The sequence below is a fragment of the Capricornis sumatraensis genome, chromosome 4 (assembly GCF_032405125.1).
Source record: "Capricornis sumatraensis isolate serow.1 chromosome 4, serow.2, whole genome shotgun sequence".
Taxonomy (NCBI): domain Eukaryota; kingdom Metazoa; phylum Chordata; class Mammalia; order Artiodactyla; family Bovidae; genus Capricornis; species Capricornis sumatraensis.
Window position 1 is genome coordinate 30,213,774 of NC_091072.1, and position 20,828 is coordinate 30,234,601.

Below are 20,828 nucleotides of genomic sequence, written 5' to 3' on the forward strand. Positions count from 1 at the left end.
GACAGGGAAGCCTGGAATGCTGCAGTCCATGGGGTCACAAAGAGTCAACAGGACTGAGCAACTGAATAACAACACTACTAACGTGTCGGCTGTGTTTGGCATTTACTTCTCCAATACCTGCTGCTGCTGCTGCTGCTGAGTCACTTCAGTCGTGTCCGACTCTGTGTGACCCCATAGACGGAAGCCCACCAGGCTCCCCCATCCCTGGGATTCTCCAGGCAAGAACACTGGAGTGGGTTGCCATTTCCTTCTCCAATGCATGAAAGTGAAAAGTGAAAGTGAAGTCAGTCAGTCGTGTTCAACTCTTAGCGACCCCATGGACTGAAGCCTACCAGGCTCCTCCATCCATGGGATTTTCCAGGCAAGAGTACTGGAGTAGAGTGCCATTGCCTTCTCCGCCCCGACATTTCCCGAGGGCAGCTGTCATTAACCCAGACCCAGGTCCTATGAATCTCCATGGGATTAAGCTGTAGTTCCCGAAGATGGCCACAAGGCGGCAGCACTTTTCCTTGCCCACGTCAAGCCCTCTTCCTAAACGCACAGCCTCCTAGGTTCTAAGCACCCACAAGAATGTACTGTGAACCCCTAAGATAAGTGTGGACGGGGTGTCTGTGTGATGCTTTAGAACTCAAACGCTTTAGTATTTTTTCAGGTACAATCCATTAATTCACCAACCAAGAAGCGAACTCCTTCACGGTGTGGTGGCCCCAGGAAACAAAGGTGGGTGAACAGAAAGTGCTGCCGCCTTGTGGACATTTTAGGAACTACAGCTTAATCCCTGTGCTAACAGGACCTCAATTCACATCTGGGTTTGGGTTAATGACAGCTGCTCTCAGGAAACGTCCTGGGGCAGGTACTGGAGAAGTAAATTCCAAACACAGCCAACTTCCAGGAAGCCAACTGCCAAAGGTAAATTGTCCTCAACCACTTTAAGAAGAAAAGGAAAACAATTTGAACCTCCACCACGGGTAAAATGGTAAGCATCCCTAAGTGCCACAGGAATGTCAGTCAAAAGGCCAATGGGAAATCACATCCCACCTGGCACAATGGTCATCTTCCCAACTCTAAAAACAATAAACGCTGCCGGAAGAGGCCGCCTAAAGAAGAAAGGAATCCCCCTAAGTTGGTATGAATATAGACTGGAAGCAGCCAGTATAATGGAGAGGCCTCAAATTACTGAAAAAAAAAAAAAAAAAAAAAAACTGTCACAATGGGCTAAGCCTAGAATCGGATGTTCCCACACCGGGGCCTGTATCCTGAGAAAACCATACGGCAAAGGCACGTGCAGCAAGGAACAGTGCAGCGTCATTGCCAGTCGCCAGGACACAGCCAGCATCTCCAGCAGGAGATCAGAGCTTAAACAGGACGTGCCACTTAGATGCGGTAGGCTATTTCTCATTCCTGTAAAACCGCCACTTAAGTTACAGAATTATGACGCTGGTGGCCGCAGGGATGGGCTCATACACTAAGGAAGTCAGTCACGCAGAGGTAGAACGTGACGTGTGAGGAATTCTCCAGGTAAACGAAAAGCAGACATACAAGGCAGCAAATCTATAATGCAGAAAGAGACTCTAAGAAATCAAAGTCAAACAAATGGTTTCGGTAAAAAAAGGAAACCAAAGTGAAAGAATGGAATGAATCGGGAGGTCTGTATGTAAATTGAAAACTCAGTATCTGTAACAAATAATCCACACTGATTATACCCTTCCTTCCTTCCTTCCTTGGACATATACAGGGATTCTGTATCTCTAAGAGAGAATCCACAAAATTTATTTCCTCTCTTCCAGCTTGGTATTCACAGAAAAGTGTCTCTGAGATTAACAATACACAGCGACCTGAGGAACACCATCTGCTAGATGTTCTACGGCAAAAGTCCGAAAAACCAGTAGAGCTGGCCCACAGGTAACATAACACCCCAACCCGGGGCTGTGCGCTGACAGCCACCGCAACACGGCAACTCCACTATGCACGTCAAAGGAGCATCGGCAAGGCGTTAAAGGAAAGGAAAGGAAAGCAGTGCCTCCTTGATCATCTCCCACCTCCCAGACTAGGGGTGCTGTCCCATCCCTGGAGACCGGGCAGGCTTGGGTCCCGCTGCTCAACGAAGGTGGGGTCCACACAGCCGGGCTCGGTGCCCTGGGTGGAACCCCTTGGGAGGGTCTACGGTGTGCCAGGTCTGGCTGGGACAAGAGGCCGGTGTGGCATCAAGTCCTCGAGGAATTTCAAGGCAAAATTCAGCCGGTCTGCATCTCTCCTGTGCTGGGGATCCCAGCTGAAGCCTCCTTCCTGAGAGTGGAGCCTCCTAGCATCTCAGCACCTGCAGCTGTGTGCTGTGGAGCCTGAACAGATTGGTCTGGACGGGGCATCTGTGTGATGCTTTAGGGGGAAAGAGTAGGTCCTTTGAGCATTTAGGTCCTGTGACCTAAATGGTGATGGTGAAGGACAAAGAAGCCTGGTGTGCTGCAGTCCTTGAGGTCGCAAAGAGTTGGACAAGACTGAGTGTGGCCTCAGGATAAAATGGTAGGTGAGAAAAAGTGCTCCCGCTTTGTGGGCATTTACTGTAACCAGAACTTAATTACCGAATGCTCACAGAACCTAAATTCATAAAACCGTGGGTTTGTTTTAAAGACAGCTGCCCTCAGGAAATGTCCTGGGGCAGGTACTCAGTTCAGTTGCTCAGTCGTGTCCGACTCTTTGCGACCCCATGGACTGCAGCATGCCAGGCCTCCCTGTCCATCACCAACTCCTGGAGCAGGTCAGGTCCATTGAGTTGGTGATGCCATCCAACCATCTCTTCCTCTGTTGTCCCCTTCTCCTCCTGTCCTCAATCTTTCCCAGCATCAGGGTCTTTTCTAGTGAGTTGGCTCTTCTCATCAGGTGGCCAGATATTAGAACTTCAGTTTCAACATTAGTCTTTCCAATGAATATTCAGGACTGATTTCCTTTAGGATGGACTGGTTGGATCTCCTTGCAGTCCAAGGGACTCTCAAGAGTCTTCTCCATCACCACAGTTCAAAAGCATCAATTCTTCGGCGCTCAACTTTCTTTATAGTCAAACTCTCACATCCATACATGACTACTGGAAAAACCATAGCCTTGACTAGACGGACCTTTGTCAGCAAAGTAATGTCTCTGCTTTTTAATATGTTGTCTAGGTTGGTTATAGTTTTTCTTCCAAGGAGCGAGCGTGTTTTAATTTCATGGCTGCAGTCACCATCTGCAGTGATTCTGGAGCCCAAAAAATAAAGTCTGTCACTGTTTCCATTGTTTCCCCATCTATTTGCCATGAAGTGATTAGACTGGATGTCATGATCTTTGGTTTCTGAATGTTTGAGTTTTAAGCCAACTTTTTCACTCTCCTCTTTCACTTTCATCAAGAGGCTCTTTAGTTCTTCTTCACTTTCTGCCATAACGGTGGTGTCATCTGCATATCTGAGGTTATGGATATTTCTCCCGGCAACCTTGATTCCAGCTTGTGCTTCATCCAGCCCAGCGTTTCTCATGATGTACTCTGCATATAAGTTAAATAAGCAGGGAGACCATAGATAGCCTTGACGTACTCCTTCCCCAATTTGGAACCAGTCTGTTGTTCCATGTCCAGTTCTAATGGTTGCTTCCTGACCTGCATACAGATTTCTCAGGAGGCAGGTCAGGTGGTCTGGGATTCCCATCTCTTTCAGAATTTTCTACAGTTTGTTGTGATCCACACACTCAAAGGCTATGGCATTCAATAAAGCAGAAGTAGATGTTTTTCTGGAACTCTGTTGCTTTTTTGATGATCCAACGGATGTTAGCAATTTGATCTCTGGTTGCCCTGCCTTTGGAGAAGTAAATTTCAAACACAGCTGACTTCCAGAAAGTCTACTGACAACAGTAAATTGTCCTCACCCCCTTTTTTTTTTTAAAAAAAGGAAAAACCTGAAACTTGCACCTCAGTTAAGATGCTAAGCATCCCTAACTGCTGCAAGAATGTCAATCAAAAGGCCAATGGCAGCCCACAGATCCCTTCCCTTCTGTAGCCATCGCTGAAGTTCCAGCTGCCAAAATGAAGTTCAATCCCTTTGACTTCTGACCGAAGCAAAAACCAAAAAAAACATTTCACTGCACCTTCCCACATTCACAGGAAAATTATGTCTTCTCTTCTTTCTAAAGAGCTAAGACAGAAGTACAACGTTCCATCCATGCCCATCCGAAAGGATGATGAAGTTGAGGTTGTACGAGGGCACTACAAAGGGCAGCACATTGGCAAAGTGGCCCAGGTTTACAGGAAGAAATACGTCATCTACGCTGAACGAGCGCAGCGGGAGAAGGCCACTGGCACGACTGTCCATGCGGGCACTCACCCCAGCAAGGTGGTTATCACCAGGCTAAAACTGGACAAAGACTGCAAAAAGATCCTCGAACACAAAGCCAAACCTCGCCAAGTAGGAAAGAAAAAGGGCAAATATAAGGAAGAAACAACTGAGAAGAAGCAGGAATGAAGCCATCTTGTCTACAGCTTTCATTAAAAACTGTTAAAAAAAAAAAAAGTCAGTGGGAATTCACATCCCACCCATCACAATGGCCATCTTTCCAACTCTAAAAACAATCAATGCTGCCAGAGAAAGCTGCCTGGAGAAGCAAAGAATGCCGCTAAGCTGTCGGTGGAAATACACACTGGCAGCAGCCAGTATAATGGAGAGGCCTCAAATGACTGAAATAAAACTGATAAGACAGGCTAAGCCTAGAATCTGACTTTCCCACACCAGGGCCTGTATCCTGAGAAAACCACAGAGCAAGAGGCACATAAGCCCCAAGGAACACTGCAGCTCCGCTTCTAATCGCCAGGACACACAACCAGCATCTCCAACAGGAGATCAGAGCTTAAACAGGACGTGCCACTGAGATGCGGTAGGCTATTTCTCATTCCTGTAAAACCGCCCCTGAAGTTACAGAATTATGACGCTGGTGGCCGCAGGGATGGGCTCATACACGAAGGAAAGTCAGTCATGCAGAGGCAGAACGTGGTGCATGAGGAATTCTCCAGGTAAACGAAAAACAGACATACAAGGCAGCAAACTGACAATTCAAAAAGAGAGTCTGAAAAGGCAAAGTCAAACAGATAGTGCCGAAAAACGAAGAAACCAAAGCGAAGGGCTGGAACCAATGAGGAGGTCAGTATGTAAATCGCTAAGAGATCAGTATCTGTAACAAATAATCCACAACGATTACCCTCTTCCTTCCTTCCTTGGACATATACAGGGATTCTGTGTCTCTACAAGAGAATCCACAAAACTTATCTCCTCTCTTCCTGCTTGGTATTCACAGGAAAGTGTCTCGGAGATAAATGATCCATAAGGACCTATGCTCACCACTCTGCTCGAATTTCTAGGGCAAAAAGTTCGAGAAAACAGTAGAGCTAGCCCATAGATAACATAATACCTGAATCAGGGGCTGTACGCTGACAGCCACCACAACACAAATCAACTACAGGAGAGCATCGGCAAGACGGTAAAGAAAAGCAGCGCCTCCTTGATCATCTCCCACCTCCCAGACTAGGGGTGCTGTCCCATCCCTGGAGACCGAGCAGGCTTGGGTCCCGCTGCTCAATGAAGGTGGGGTCCACACAGCCGGGCTCGGTGCCCTGGTTGGAACCCCTTGGGAGGGTCTATGGTGTGCCAGGTCTGGCTGGGACAAGAGGCCGGTGTGGCATCAAGTCCTCGAGGAATTTCAAGGCAAAATTCAGCCGGTCTGCATCTCTCTTGTGCTGGGGATCCCAGCTGAAGCCTCCTTCCTGAGAGTGGAGCCTCCTAGCATGTCAGCACCTGCAACAGCGTACTGTGGAGCCTGAACAGATTGGTCTGGATGGGGTGTCTGTGTGCTGCTTTAGCGGGAGAGAGCAGGTAGACTCACAGCCTTTCATGTTTGCTCAGGCACAGTCCATTCCACTTCATGCCCAGGAAGCCAACGCTCCCCACGGCCCTGGCTGCTGCAGGAAACAGAGGCGGCCGAGACAGTGCTCAGCCTCGGCACGGCTTCTGTGTTGCTGTTCAGTCATCAGTCGTGTCCAACTCCTTGCAACCCCACGGACTGCAGCACGCCAGGCCTCCCTGTCCATCACCAACTCCCAGAGCTTGCTCAAACTCAGGGCCACCGAGTCGGTGATGCCATCCAGCCATCTCATCCTGTCGTCCCCTTCTCTCCATCTTTCCCAGCATCAGGGTCTTTTCTAATGAGTCAGCTCTTCACATCAGGTGGCCAAAGTATTGGAGTTTCAGCTTCAGCATCAGTCCTTCCAGTCTTTCAACACTCAGGAATGATCTCCTTTAGGATGGACTGGTTGGATCTCCTTGCAGTCCAAGGGACTCTCAAGAGTCTTCTCCAAAACCACAGCTCAAAAGCATCAGTTCTTTGGCGCTCAGCTTTCTTTATAGTCCAACTCTCACATCCATACACGACCACTGGAAAAACTGTAGCTTTGACTATATGGCCCTTTTCAGCAAAGTAATGTCTCTGCTTTTAAATACACTGTCTAGGTTTTTCATAGCTTTTCTTCCAAGGAGCAAGCATCATTTCATGGCTGCAGTCACCATCCGCAGTGATTTTGGACCCCAAGAAAAAGTAAAGTCTGTCACTGTTTCCATTTTCTGTAACTACTACATAATCCCTGGTGCTCAAAGGACCTCACTCCACAGGACCTGGGTTTGGGTTAATGACAGCTGCCCTCAGGAAACATCCTGGGATAGGTACTGGAGAAGTAGATGCCAAACACAGCTGACTTCCAGGCAGCCAACTGCCGAAGGTAAATGTCCTCACCCCCTTTAAATAACCTACTAAACATCACAGCTTAGCTTAGCCTACATTAAACATGCTCAGAATGCTTACATTAGCCTACCGCTGGGTAAAGCCATCTAACATGAGGCCGGTTTTGTAATGCAGTGTTGAATATCCCATGTGACTTACTGAACAGCATACTGAAAGCGAAAAGCAAACCTGCCATCCGCATACAGACCGCATGCAAGCGCGTCAGTCTCCCGGCCTTGCGGGAGCTGCAGCTTGCCGTCGCCACCCAGCTTCAGACGAGCGCGACACACACCACACATCACCAGGCCAGGAAAAGGTCAAAGCTCAAAATTCAAAGTATGGTTTCCACTGAATATACCACTTTTACATCATCGTGAAATCAGGAAGTGGAGGAAAAACCCTAAGTGAAGCCATCAATAAGTCGGGGACCGTCTGTCTGAAAACTCTAAAGACTCCAGCAAAAATCTGTTAGAATAAATGACTATAATAAAGCTGCAGAAAATAATATCGATGTATAGAAATCTGTGGTGTTTCTACACACTAATAACAAACGTCAAAAGAGAAATTAAGAAAACAATCCCATTTACAATTGCATCAAAAAGAATAAAATATCTAAGAATAAATCTAACCAAGGAAGCAAAAGACCTGTGCACTGAAAACCACAAGCACACTTCTGGCTACAGTGGGATCAGTTCCAGAACACCACAATAAAGCAGATACCAGAACAGAGTCCCACGGAATTTCTCATTTCCCAGTGCATATTAAAGTTATGTTTCCATTACACTGCAGTTGATTCAAGGGGCAAACAGTATTGTCTTCAAAAATGTAAATACCTTAATTATGAAATACTTTATTACTAAAAAGTGCTATCATCTGAGCCTTCAAGTCATAGCAGTTAACATCAAAGACCAGTAATCATAGGTCATCAAAACAATAACAATGAAAAAGTCTGAAATACTCCAAGAATTACCAAACGAGAAACAAAGACACAAAGTGAGCAAATGCTGTTGGGAAAGCTGTGATATTAATTAATTCATAAAATTAATTTGTAAAAAAAATGCAGTGTCTGTGAAATATAATAAAAGGTATGGCTATTATACTTCTAAATTCTTATAGTTGGTCTTAAGAGGTGCTGGGAATACAGGCCATACAACAGAAACACTTTCCTACTCTCAGCCTGGCTGGCCTGGTAACCTTGCTTATGGTTTAAACTCAGTTTTCTTCAAGCTGTAGACACTGAAGCTCTCTGAATTGCTCTAACCATCAATGGAAAAATGCTGCTCTTAACAGCTTTTCAAATCACAAGCTAGAGCTCAATACCAAGTCAGGTTTAGGTTGCCAAATGGAAACTCAGTTGAATTAGGGGTGCTGACTGGCCTGCGTGCTACCTAACAAGGCTGAGGTCTCACGCAGTGTTTCATACATACACCCTTGGATTCAGCAAGCAGAAAAGGGGCAGGGCAGAAGAGAGCACAGCTGAAGAAGCCTGGTGCAGTCGCAGCAGGAAGCTGAGGAGGCAGCCCCTGCAAAGCTCCTCAGTGCAGAACATGCCAGCCTTACTCTGCCCACCGAGAATGTCATTGTTATACTGTATCTGTTTTTTATAGGTTATTTCATCTAATTAAACCTGTCACCAGTGCTAGAGACTGCTGACCCAACTGTGCCCCTGTGAGCACTTCAGAGCAGGAGCCAGCCACAACCACCCTCCTCCAGAGCACCGGCCAGCCTGTGTGTGGGTCCCCCAGGCCCTCTCTGAGATCTCAGCCCAGAAACTTCCGAGAGTTCCAGCACCTGAGCTCACGGATCCCATTCTGCTCGCGACCCTGCTCTCACCGAGGGGCAGTGCTGGGGGTGAGGATCCGAGGCGAGTGACAGGCGGGCACACAGCTCCGTCTAACAGAAAGCGGCCAATTCCACGTACCTAGATCCACGAAAAGGCGCTTTTCTCCCATGTCATTCTTCACTATTAAAAACGGAAGACCAGGACTGCTTTGCTGAGCTGACCCCAGCCTCCCCAGTTTCTCTGAATTCGATGTCCCGCTCTTTCCTACGTCGTTATCTGTGGACATTTTACTAAAGCAAGTTCCTTGTTCACTTGCTGTTTCAGAAAAATGGGTAAATTCACAGCCTGTCGTCTCTGGGGTCATATCATCATCTTCACTGGCAATTAAGTGAAAAGCAGGCTGCAAGATTTTTCGCACAAAATTACCTAAAGGAAAAATAAAAAGGTTAATCAAATTCTTTTCTGCAAACCATACCAAGATCTAGGCAGAGAGCCACACGTGGCAATTTTACACAGTAGGGCTTCTATTTTTGATTTCTGGTTTTAAGGTTGAGTAGTTATTACAAATTGTAACACATGTCTCCTATGTGTCCTTCCTCTGTTTAATCTTTAACTTTTTAAACTCCCTTTCGCAAGGGAGCTTGTGTAACTTATGATCAAATCTCAGAAGGGAAGGTTAACGTGAGATTCGTCACTGTTGCTAGTGTGGGCCTGGGTCTAATGCTCTGTCGCCAAAAACGCTCTTTGATGAATACAAACTGCATAGAGTTTACATTCAAATCAATGACTAAAGAATTTTATTTATTAATAAAATAAATAAAACAAGGCTTATATGTGTGAACAGTACTCTATCAAGCTCTGCCATACTCTCCTGATCAGAAGGTCAGCAAATGTCTCAGAACTTGCTTCTCTCTCCTTTACCCGCCCTGACATCCCCAAGAACCCCGACATTCACAGCCATCACTTTAAGGCTCATGCTCCTCCTCCCTGCTTCTATGTGGCCATGAGCTGGGTTGTGGCCCAATAACTAACATCCAGAACTAAAGCAAGTGTTTGGGAATACATGTAAGAATTAAAGATTTTAAAATTAAAAAAATAAATAAATAAATAAAAAATTCTTCCTCCAAATTAGACTCAATTAGTTCCTTAATCAAAGGAACAAATTCACTATCTTGTATAACACTAAGCATCAAAAGGAAAGCAAAAGCATTTGATGCTTGCAATCATATCAGACAAGATTATCTCTGGGATGAGGGAAACAAATACTGAATAAAAAAAAAAACATGCTATATCAGAGGATAATAAAGCAAAAAACTGATAAAGTCAATTTTCCTGGAAATGTACAAAAAATTACACCTACGTGACACAAAGAATGCATGGTTACTGAACCAGCTGTAATCGTGATATATCAAAGGACAGTAAAGCAATAAATTGATAAAGTCCATTTTCCTGGGTATCACTTGGTACTTCAGAAGGCGTGGCTGTGAAGGCCGTGCTGAGCAGGGGACCTGACCTGACCTCAAGCCTCTGACCTGTGGCACGGAGCCAACCAGGCTAGGCTGGGACCACGGAGGGGTCACCTTAACGCCAACACCGGCTCCGCAAACAGCTCTGCCTTCTGCTGCCCTTCCCCGGGCCGTGTTTCCCTCCCCTCATCATTCACACAGGGACTACTGGCTGGGAATAGCCCAAAAGAACATATCAATCCTAGAATGTCAGGCTCTGTGGCAGGCTGGCAGCAGAGGGCTTCAAGCAGACCAGATCTGTCCATCCTGCTCACAGTCTGTGCTCTTACACTAGCCTAATCCCTTTTCCGAAAGGCTGACAACAGGGAATAGAAACACTGAGAGAGAGGAACCCAAGTGGAGAGCTGGGGTTACTTCACAGTCTCTGCACCTCTGGTTCTGGCCGCTCATAAAGCTAGAGGATCGAAGCCTCAGACGGCACCCCGCTTAATCACCTGGGGCTCTCTCTCCCACTCTCGCCACCCTAGCTTCCCACTGCTCCCCACGTTAGTCACAGACTCGTCTCTGTACTTTTGCTTACGTTGCTAACAGTAAAGCCTTTCTTACTTTAGTCTGTATGATGGAACTTGATTTCAAGCCCAGCTTGGCTGTCAGCTGCCTTGAGAAAGTCGCTGTAGCAGAGACCAAGTTCCCTTCTCCTCTTCTTCCCCAGCAACAAATCTCAATCTTTAGCCTTGGGGCTAGGAGTCACAGAGCAGACTGTGAGGAGTAAATAGGAATCAAAGAAATGTCCTGCTGAGGGCTCCTTCTCCACACCCTGACGGTAGAGCCCACCTAACATGCAGTCATTCATTCAGAAAATGTTACATCACTACTTGTATTTATGATTGTTATCTTATTAATGTTATTGATAAAGACATTATTCATTATTACCTGATAAGATCTGGAAATACAATAGTAAGAATCAACCCATGCCCTAAAGAAACGTTAACTAGAAGAGAGAAAACAACAAAAACAAGAAATTACCCTGGAAGGCGGTGGATGCTTTGATGTAACAGGTCCTGGGTGCGCTCTGCAACCCAGATAACACACAAACCCAAGTCTTCGGGTTTGAGAGGTAACAGACACGGCTTCTCAGATGACAGTACCTACACTGAATCTCAACAGACCAAGCGAACTGGCCAGAGAGCGGTGACAAAAGTGCAAAGCACCAGGGAGCATGTGGCCGGGTGGGAGCTGAGTGAAGGGCGGAGGGAGAAGAGCCAAGCGGCCGGAGACGAAGCCAGCACCCCGTGGGCCGCGCCTTGCGAGCCAGGGCCTCTGCACCTTCCCCTGAAGGCAAGGAAAGATCCTGGAACAGTTCCAGGCACACAAGTGGTATGACCAGAGCACTCTCGCCATCGGACTAGAGGGAGTGGGTGAGAGCATCCCTACTGAGGTAACTGGGAGGACGCTCACAGCACTCAGATACACGTGTCACAGGAGAAGGAGCAAGTCTGGAGGAAAAGACGAGGAGTGTGGTTAGAGACAGGCTGCGTTTGAAGTGTGGGGGGATGTCTACCGTGAGACCAATCTTGGCTGCAGATAAGATGTGAGGGTCATCAACACACAGATGGGAACTGAAGCCATGAGTGGACGGTCACGAAGGTCACAGACAGAAGGACAAGGACAGACTGGATAACGACCAATACCCAAGGGATGACAGCTTGGATATTAGCAAGTATTGACTCTAGAGTACAAACTGAAGCAGGGCAAAGGCTAACAGTTTTGTCAGAAGAACACACTGCTCATAGCAAACACCCTCTTCCAACAACACAAGAGACGACTCTACACATGGACATCACCAGACGGTCTTAACTGAAATCAGACTGATTATATTCTTAGCAGGTCAAGATGGAGAGGCTCTATTCAGTCAGCAAAAACAAGACCAGGAGCTGACTGTGGCTCTGATCATGAACTCCTTATTGCCAAATTCAGACTTAAATTGAAGAAAGTGGGGAAAACCACTAGATCATTCAGGTATGACCTAAATCAAATCCCTGATGACTATACAGTGGAAGTGAAAAACAGATTTAAGGACTAGATCTGATAGAGTGCCTGATGAACTATGGATGGAGGTTCGTAACACTGTAAAGGAGGTGGTGACCAAAACCATCCCAAAGAAAAAGAAATGCAAAAAGGCAAAACAGTTATCTGAGGAGACCCTACAAATAGCTGAGAAAAGAAGAGAAGTGAAAGGCAAAGGAGAAAAGGAAAGATATAAGCATCTGAATGCAGAGTTCCAAAGAATATTAAGAGGAGATAAGAAAGCCTTCCTAGGCAATCAATGCAAAGAAATAAAGAAAAACAACAGAATGGGAAAGACTAGAGATCTCTTAAAGAAAACCAGAGATACCAAGGGAACATTTCATGCAAAGATGGGCTAAGGACAGAAATTATATAGACCTAACAGAAGATATTAAGAAGAGGTGGCAAGAATACACAGAAGAACTGTACAAAAAGGTCTTCAAGACCCAGATAACCACAATGGTGTGATCACTGACCTAGAGCCAGACATCCTGGAATGTGAAGTCAAGTGGGCTTTAGGAAGCATCACTACAAACAAAGCTAGTGGAGGTGATGGAATTCCAGCTGAGATATTTCAAACCCTAAAAGATGATGCTGTGAAAGTGCTTCACTAAATATGCCAGCAAATTTGGAAAACTCAGCAGTGGCCACAGGACTAGAAAAGGTCAGTTTTCATTCCAATCCCAAAGAAGGGCAATGTCAAAGAATGTTCAAACTACCGCACAATTGCACTCATTTCACATGTAAGGTAATGCTCTAAATCCTTCAAGCTAGGCTTCAACAGAATGTGAGCTGAGAACTTTCAGATGTACAAGCTGGATTTAGAAACGGCAGAGGAACCAGAGAACAAACTGCCAACACCCACTGGATCACAGAAAAAGCAAGGGAATTCCCACAAAATCTATTTCTGCTTCACTGACTGTGCCAAAGCATTTGACTGTGTGGATCACAGCAAACTGTGGAAAATTCTTAAAGAGATGGGAATGCCAGACCACCTTACCTGCCTCCTGAGAAACCCGTATGCAGGAAAAGAAGCAACAGTTAGAACAAAGCATGGAACAATGAACTGGTTCAAAACTGGAAAAGGAGTATATCAAGGCTGTATACTGTCACCCTGCTTATTTAACCTACATGCAGAGTACATTACGGCAAATGTCAGACTGGATGAAGCTCAAGCTGGAATCATGACTGCCAGGAGAAATAGCAATAACCTCAGATATGCAGATGACAGATATGCAGATGCTTTCTAATGGCAGAAAGCAAAGAGGAACTAAAGAGCCTCTTGATGAAAGTGAAAGAGGACAGTGAAAAAGCTGGCTTAAAAGTCAGCTTTCAGAAAACTAAGATCATGGCATCCAGTCCCATCACTTCATGGCAAATAGAAGAGGAAAAAGTGGAAACAGTGACAGACTTTATTTTCTTGGGCTCCAAAATCACTGCAGACGGTAATTGCAGCCATGAAATTAAGAGACGCTTGCTCCTTGGAACAAAAGCTCTGACACCTTGGAAGAAAAGCTCTGACAAACCTAGACAGTGTATTAAAAAGCAGAGACATCACTTTGGTGACAAAGGTCCACACAGTCAAAGCTATGGTTTTTCCAGTAGTCATATATGGATGTGAGAGTTGGACCATAAAGAAGGCTGAGTGCCAAAGAACTGATGCTTTCAAACTGTGGTCCTGGAAAAGACTCTTCAGAGTTCCTTGGACAACGAGATCAAACCAGTCAATCCTAAAGGAAATCAACCCTGAATATTCACTGGAAGGACTGATGCTGAAGCTCCAATGTTTTGGCCACCTGATGTGAAGAGCTAACTCATTGGAAAAAACCCTGATGCTGGGAAAGATTGAAGGCAGGAGGAGAAGGGGGCAATGGAGGATGAGATGCTTAGATGGCCTCATTGGCTCAGAGAATATGAGTTTGAGCAAACTCCAGGAGATAGTGGGGGACAGGGAAGCTTGGTGTGCTGGAGTCCGTATGATCTCAAAGAATCAGACATGACTGATCAACTGAACAACAACTAGGGATTAAAGAGAGAAGAAATATCCAACTAAGCAAACAGAAATTGGGAAGATAATGAGTCCCTGGTACACAGCACACTAGGCCACTTGACCTCGTGTTACCCTACTCTAACAATTAGACCTTTGACTTTTATGCCAGTCCGTTAATAGCTATGTTCATGCCTTTGCCCTTGGTACCCTTGAAATTGTCAGATAGTTGTTCTGAATGGATTACCTGTTACCTGAACTTTTATCAAACACCTGCCTGCCCTACCTCTGCTAAGACATACACTCAGGAGTTTGACTTTTATTCAGACCTTGGTTTTCAGTATTTCCTTTCTGCCTATTTGTTCTCCTGTGCACCAATTTCACTTATATCTGGGCCTGTACCCCTAAATGTCCAGTCCTGGAATTAATCCTCTGGTTATACTTTCAGGGTTACACATCTAGACTTCTCCCCACCCTAACATTTGACCTGGAACAACAAACAAGGCTTCGTGAGTGTGGCCTGGAACTCAAGCCCAGCCCTCATGTATTAAAGGATAAAGCAATGCTAAAATGCTAAAGCAAAGGTCAGAAATCCCAATCTGAGGCATCACAGGTAAGACCTGAATTGGGTCTCTCCTGCATCACCCAGAAAAATTCTGAAACGACTCTTCTTGGAATAAAAACCAGACCTGTGGCATGCATGACCATCCCAGTATCCAACGCAAGAGGCACCACTGCCAAGGATACCCTGAGTACACGAATTCATCTAAACTGTGTCGGGCACAGAAGTCAGTCTAGAACCAGAGGCAAGTACCTAAAACGTGAAAGTCATGATGTACTCTTTAGGGTAGGTTAATTAATGACCATCAAAAATGTGACAATTACAAAACTTTAAGAAGAAAGGAAAATATAAGTTTTCAGTATAACTGCAACTTAAAAAGACAGCTCGCTTACCAACATGAATATTATCTTTAAACGCCACATCACGGAGCTGAAATATTAAATGGCGGCTAAATTTTTCCTCAGTGCTAGAATCCAAGTTGAGAACATCTTCAGCTGAACAGTTAACTGTATAAAACTCTTGAAGTGCTTTACAAACATGCTGAGAATGCAAGGAAAATTAATTAAACATTTTTAATTTGTTTTAAAATTTTTTCATAAGCAAAATTCAAATCTTAGTACAAATAAACCTAACCTATTTTGATATCAGATTATATAACAATTTGTTGAATTACTTTATTGAAATATGCATATTTAAATTACTACACTTTTTAAACTTTATTTTGCTTTACAATACTGTATTGGTTTTGCCATACATTGACATGAATCAGCCACGGGTGTACATGAGTTCCCAATCCTGAAGCTCCCTCCCACCTCCCACCACATATCATCTCTCTGGATCATCCCCGTGCACCAGCCCTAAGCATTCTGTATCCTGTATCGAACACAGACTGGCGATTCGTTTCTTACCTGATAGTACACATGTTTCAATGCCATTCTCCCAAATTATTACTACACATTTATGTTTAAAAATTCATAGGCTCTCCAGATTAAAGGCCTCTCAAGATTCAAATAATTTACCTTATATGTTAATCTCTAAAATCAAAATAAAAATATTTTTAAGCAGCTCTTTAAATATTATCTATGAGTTAAAAGTCACTAATTTTGTTGTTTATAATTTTAGTCTTCAGAAAGTTCCTCACGTACACTGAGCCCAAATCTGCCTCCAAGAATAAGGCCTCCGGGGCTAGATAATGATAATAAAGGCAGTTACGCATCACAGGAAAGTAGCGAGCACAGGGTCAGGAGGACACAGCTAGAAATCAGAAAGACCAGAAACTATGTCAGGAAGCGGGAAGCAGGGAGTGAGCTGAACACCTAGCGTTTCCACGTGATGCTGGGAAGGAAGCCCAGCAACCCCGCGAATGAGGTGAGGCCCGGAGCCCAGGAGGGGTCCTGGAGAAACGGCCGCAGAGCCGTGGAGAAAAAGTCAGCAGCGGGAAAGGACTGCAGCAGCCCCCACCCTGGCCACAGAGCAGAGGGCGGCGTGGGCTCCTCCTGAGGCAGAGATCAAGCCCGAGCCTTTGGGGTGGGAGCACTGACTCCCAGACCCTAGACCACCAGAGGACTAACCCTAGGGAGGATCAAACAGTGAGAACTCACATAAAGGAAACCACTCGAATACAAGACCCGGCATCACCCAACCACCAGAAGCACCCTATTCGGGACATCTCATCTAAACAACAAACAAAACAAAATACAAACTCAATCATCAGCAGACAGGATTACCACCTCACTCAGCCTTTCCCATCAGAGGAAAAACAAACAAAAAACTCAGCACAAATCTCACCCTATAGGAAGCTTACACAAACCACTGGACCAACCTCAGGAGGACAGAAACCAAAAGGAAGAAAGAATTCAGCCTTGAAGCCTGGGAAAAGGAGACCTCAAACACAGTAAGTTAAAACAAGAAAAATGAAAAGGCAGAGAAGTACTACACAAATGAAGGAACAAACTAGAAACACAGAAGTCCAAATAAATGAAGAGGAAATAGGCAAACTACCTGAAAAAGAATCCAGAATAATGATGGTAAAGATGATCAAAAACCTTGAAAACAAAATGGAGAAAATGCAAGAATCAATTAACAAAGACCTAGAAGAATTAAAGAATAAACATACAGAGACAAAGAACACAATTACTAAAATTAAAAATACTCTGGAAGAAATCAACAGCAGAAATCTGAAGCAGAAGAACGAATCAGTAAGCTGGAAGATAAAATGGTGGAAGTAACTTCTGAAGAGCAGAATAAAGTGAAAAGAACTGAGGATAGTCTCAGAGATGTCTGGGATAATATCAAACGCACCAACCTGGGAATTATGGGGGCCCCAGAGGAAGAGAAAAAGAAAGGGCATGAGAAAATTTTTGAAGAGATTATAGTTGAAAATTTCCCCAACGTGGAAAAGGAAATAGTCAATCAAGTCCAACAGACACAGAGAGTCCCATACAGGATAAACCCAAGAAGAAACACGCCAAGACACATAATAATCAAACTAACAAAGAGTAAATACAAAGAAAGAATCCTAAAAGCAGCAAGGGAGAAGCAACAAGTAACATACAAGGGAAACTCCATATATTTAACAGCTATCTTTCAGCAGAAACTCTGCAGGTCAGAAGGGAATGGCAGGATATATTTAAAGTACTGAAAGGGAAAAATCTACAACCAAGATTACTGTACCTGGCAAGGATCTCATTCAAAATTAATGGAGAAATAAAAAGCTTTTCAGACAAGCAAAAATTAAGAGAATTCAGTACCACCAAACCAGCTTTACAACAAATGTTAAAAGGACTTACATAGTCAAGAAACACAAGAGAAAGAAAAAGATCTACAAAATCAACCCCAAACAATTAAGAAAATAGCAAAAGAAACATATATATCAATAATTACTTTGAATGTAAGTGGATTAAATGCTCCAACCAAAAGACACAGACTGGCTGAAAGGATACAAAAACAAGACCCATATATGTGCTGTCTACAAGAAACCCACTTCAGACCTAAAGACACATATACACTGAAAGTGAGAGGATGGAAAAATATACTCCATGCAAATAGGAAGCAAAAGAAAGCTGGAGTAGCAATCCTCATATCAGACAAAATAGACCTTAAAATAAACAAGATTACAAGAGATAAGGAAGGACACTGCATAATGATCAAGAGATCAATCCAAGAGGAAGACATAACAATTGCAAATATCTATGCAACCTACATAGGAGCACCTCAATACATAAGACAAACATGAACAGACATAAAAGGAGAAGTTGACAGTAACACAATAATAGTAGGAGACTTTAACGCCCCCCCACTCACACCAATGGACAGATCATCAACACAGAAAATTAATAAGGAAACACAAGTCTTAAGTGATACATTAGATGAGATGGATCTCATTGATATCTTCAGGACATTCCATCCAAATGCAGAATACACCTTCTTCTCAAATGCTCATGGAACATTTTCCAGGATAGATCACATCTTGGGTCATAAAACAAACCTCAGTAAATTTAAGAAAACTGAAATCGTATCAAGCATCTTCTCTGACCACAATGCTATGAGACTAGATATCAATTACAAGGAAAAAACTGTAAAAAATACAAACACATGGAGATTAAACAATATGTTTCTAAATAACCAACTGGTTACTGAAGAAATCAAAAGAGACATCAAAAAATTTCTAGAAGCAAATGACAATGAAAACATGACAACTCAAAACCTACACGACGCAGCAAAAGCAGTTCTAAGAGGCAGTTTAGAGCAATGCAATCCGACCTCAAGAAACAAGGAAAACATCGAACAGACAACCAAACTTTACGCTAAAACAACTGAAAAAGAACAACAACAAAAAAAAATCAGTAGAAGGAAAGAAATAACAAAGACCTAAGCAGAAACAAATGAAAAAGAAACAACAGTAAAGATGGATAAAACTAAAAGCTGGTTCTTCGAGAAGATAAACAAAATTGACAAACCTTCGGCCGGACTCATCAAGAAAAAGAGAAGAGTCAAATCAACAAAATCGGAAATGAAAAAGGAGAGGTTACGACAGACAATGCAGAAATACAAAGGATAAGAGACTATTATGAACAACTCTATGGCAATAAAATGGACAACCTGGAAGAAACGGACAGATTCTTAGAAAAGTTCAATCTTCCAAGACTGAACTAGGAAGAAATAGAAATTATGAACAACCCAATTACAAGCACTGAAATTGAAGCTGTGATCAAAAATCTCCCCAAAAACAAAAGCCCAGGACCAGATGGCTTCACAGGAGAATTCTATCAAACATTTAGAGAAGAGCTAATGCCTATCCTTCTAAAACTCTTTCCAAAAATTGCAGAGGAAGGAACACTTCCAAACTTATTTTACGAAGCCACCATCACCCTGATACCAAAACCAGACAAAGACAACACAAAAAAAGAAAACTACAGGCCAATATACTGATGAATACAGATGCAAAAATCCTCAACAAAATTTTAGCAAACAGAATTCAACAACACATCAAAAAGCTCATACACCATGATCAAGTTGGGTTTATTCCAGGGGTACAAGGATTCTTCAATATATGCAAATCAATCAATGTGATACAACATATTAACAAACTGAAAGACAAAACCATATGATAATCTCAATCGATGCAGAAAAAACCTTTGACAAAATTCAGCACCCATTTATGATTAAAACTCTTCAAAACATGGGCATAGAAGGAACCTACCTCAACATCGTAAAGGCCATATATGATAAGCCTATGACAAACATTATTCTCAATAGTGAAAACTGAAAGCACTCCCCCTAAGATCAGGAACAAGACAAGGGCGTCCACTTTCCTCACCATTATTCAGCATAGTTCTGGAAGTCCTAGCTATAGCAATCAGAGAAGAAAAAGAAATAAAAGGAATCCAGATCAGAAAAGAAGTAAAGCTCTGTTTGCAGATGATATGATACTGTACATAGAAAACCCTAAAGATAGTATCAGAAAATTACTACAGCTAATCAGTGAATTTAGCAAACTTGCAGGATACAAAATCAATACACAGAAACCACTTGTATTTCTATATACTAACTGAAAAATCAGAAGGAGAAATTAAGGAATCAATCAATGGTTGTTCACCATTGCAACAAAAAGAATTAAATATCTAGGAATAAACCTACCTACAGAGACAAAAGAACTGTACACAGAACATTATAAGACACAAAAGAAATCAAAGATGACATTAACAGATGGAGAGATATTCCATGTTCCTGGGTAGGAAGAATCAATATTGTGAAAATGACTATATTACCAAACACAGTCTATAGATTCAGTGTGATCCCTATCAAATTACCAATGACATTTTTCACAGATCTAGAACAAAAAATTTCACAATTCATATGGAAACACAAAAGACCCCTAATAGCCAAAGCAGTCTTGAGAAAGAAGAATGGAGCTGGAAGAATCAACCTTCCTGACTTCAGATTACACTACAAAGCTACAGTCATCAAGACAGTATGGTACTGGCACAAAAACAGAAATATAGACCAATGGAGCAAGATAGAAAGCCCAGAAATAAACCCATGCACCTATGGGTATCTTATTTTTCACCTTATTTTTGAAAAAGGAGGCAAGAAAATACAATGGGGCAAAGACAGCCTCTTCAATAAATGGTGTTGGGAAAACTGGACAGCTGCATGTAAAAGAATGAAATTAGAACACTTCGTAACACCATACACAAAGATAAACTCTATTAAAGACCTAAATGTAAGACCAGAAACTATAAAAACTCTTAGAGGAAAACATAGGCAGAACACCTGATGACATAAATCAAAGCAAGATCCTCTAAGACCCACCTCCTAGAGTAATGGAAACAAAAACAAAAGTAAACAAGTGGGACCTGATTATACTGAAAAGCTTTTGCACAGCATAGGAAACTATAAGCAAGGTGAAAAGACAACCCTCAGAATGGGAGAAAATAGCAGCAAATGAAACAACTGACAAAGGATTAATTTCCAAAATATACAAGCAGCTCATACAACTCAATATCAGAAAAAAAACAACCCAGTTAAAAAGTGGGAAAAAGACCTAAACAGACATTTGTCAAAAAGACATACAGATGGCTGACAAACACATGAAAATATGCTCAACATCACTCATTATTAGAGAAATGCAACTCAAAAGTACAATGAGATATCATCTCACACCAGTCAGAATGGCCA

At 43.2% G+C, this 20,828-nt stretch overlaps 1 protein-coding gene and 1 pseudogene across 3 annotated transcripts in view; one reads left to right on the forward strand and one right to left on the reverse strand.

Moving 5' to 3' along the window:
• The window catches only part of PRIMPOL (primase and DNA directed polymerase), a 50,658-nt gene that overhangs the window by 16,955 nt on the left and 12,875 nt on the right, over positions 1–20,828 (reverse strand). For all 3 annotated transcript variants that reach the window (XM_068971898.1, XM_068971897.1, XM_068971899.1), the window contains 2 exons: positions 15,041–15,188; positions 8,705–8,992 (listed from right to left, as the gene is read on the reverse strand). In XM_068971898.1, coding sequence (XP_068827999.1) covers positions 8,705–8,992; positions 15,041–15,188 — 436 coding nt within the window. The remainder of the gene's footprint in view (positions 1–8,704; positions 8,993–15,040; positions 15,189–20,828) is intronic.
• On the forward strand, positions 4,046–4,481 carry LOC138079336 (large ribosomal subunit protein uL24-like; annotated as a pseudogene).